Raw genomic sequence first — 990 nt, 5'->3', positions numbered from 1 at the left:
CACAAAATAAAAAGAAATAGTTAATTTCTTTATTCCTTTACCTAAGGTCCTGTTTGTGTATTTTCCTTTTCTCTTTTTCAAGCTTTTCTTAGACCTAGATTTAAGTTCGAGGATGTCGGAATCTGCAAAAAAAAAAGTCAATGTGAGTAAAAATAATATCAGGGTATTACTTTTTCCAGTATAGTTTGCTGAGTTCTTGACAGATGTTATTAGAACAACTCTGAATTAAATTATCTTAATAACATACTTTCCACACAGAAAAATGATAACCAAAGAGCAATTAAAAAAAGATAATACAGAGAAAAGCAATATACCACAGGTGGCTAGGTGTGTACCAGATCGGCTCTTTTCCCACTGTGAGGAATCTGACATAGCTGCAAACATCAATACCTAATGTCATTGCTTCCCTGTGTATCCTATCTTTTTATACATCATTTTAAAACCTTCCAATAACCTACCTGTCAAGTTCCCCTGGAACAGCTTTGTCATGTTGTTAACCTTCAAAAAATGGTGAATGAAAGCTATGTCCTCATTGGTCTCTTTCTGTTCCTCATATTTTCTCAAAGCATCAAGCAGATGCAATCGTACCTGCAATAATGTCACTATTATAAATGTATCTGTGCAAAAACACATAAGGTACAGGCACATATAAACATGCATCACTTAAAGTGGCTATATAAATTATTACCATGATGTTCTTAGCTAATTATAAGAAACACCTGAACAATCAAAATATACACTACCAAATGTAAAACTTGAGGAACAAAGTTTTGGATTTAACAAGGGAAATTTATTTGTCTGTGTAAAAATATTCATCTCCGAGCAATAATAGTAATACCTTGACTTTGTTTTATGTAATGGATCAATTGCAGGCAATTATGAAAAAGCAACAAAAAGAGAAAATATATGACCAAAAAATAAAATACTCCTCTTTAAACTAATATTTCTTTCTTATGAGTTCCCTTGTCCCAGTGAATATTTACATTTCAT

At 31.8% G+C, this 990-nt stretch overlaps 1 protein-coding gene across 1 annotated transcript in view; it reads right to left on the bottom strand.

The window, feature by feature from the left end:
• LOC119585090 overlaps positions 1-990 on the bottom strand; it is a gene marked incomplete in the record, with an annotated part of 23,795 nt that overhangs the window by 2,281 nt on the left and 20,524 nt on the right. The window contains 2 exon segments of the mRNA XM_037933708.1: positions 42-122; positions 459-588. Of these exon segments, the coding sequence (XP_037789636.1) occupies positions 42-122; positions 459-588 (211 nt within the window).

Source organism: Penaeus monodon, chromosome 19, assembly GCF_015228065.2.
Source record: "Penaeus monodon isolate SGIC_2016 chromosome 19, NSTDA_Pmon_1, whole genome shotgun sequence".
In the NCBI taxonomy this organism is placed as follows: Eukaryota; Metazoa; Arthropoda; class Malacostraca; order Decapoda; family Penaeidae; genus Penaeus; species Penaeus monodon.
This window is presented reverse-complemented; position numbering and strand designations above follow the sequence as displayed.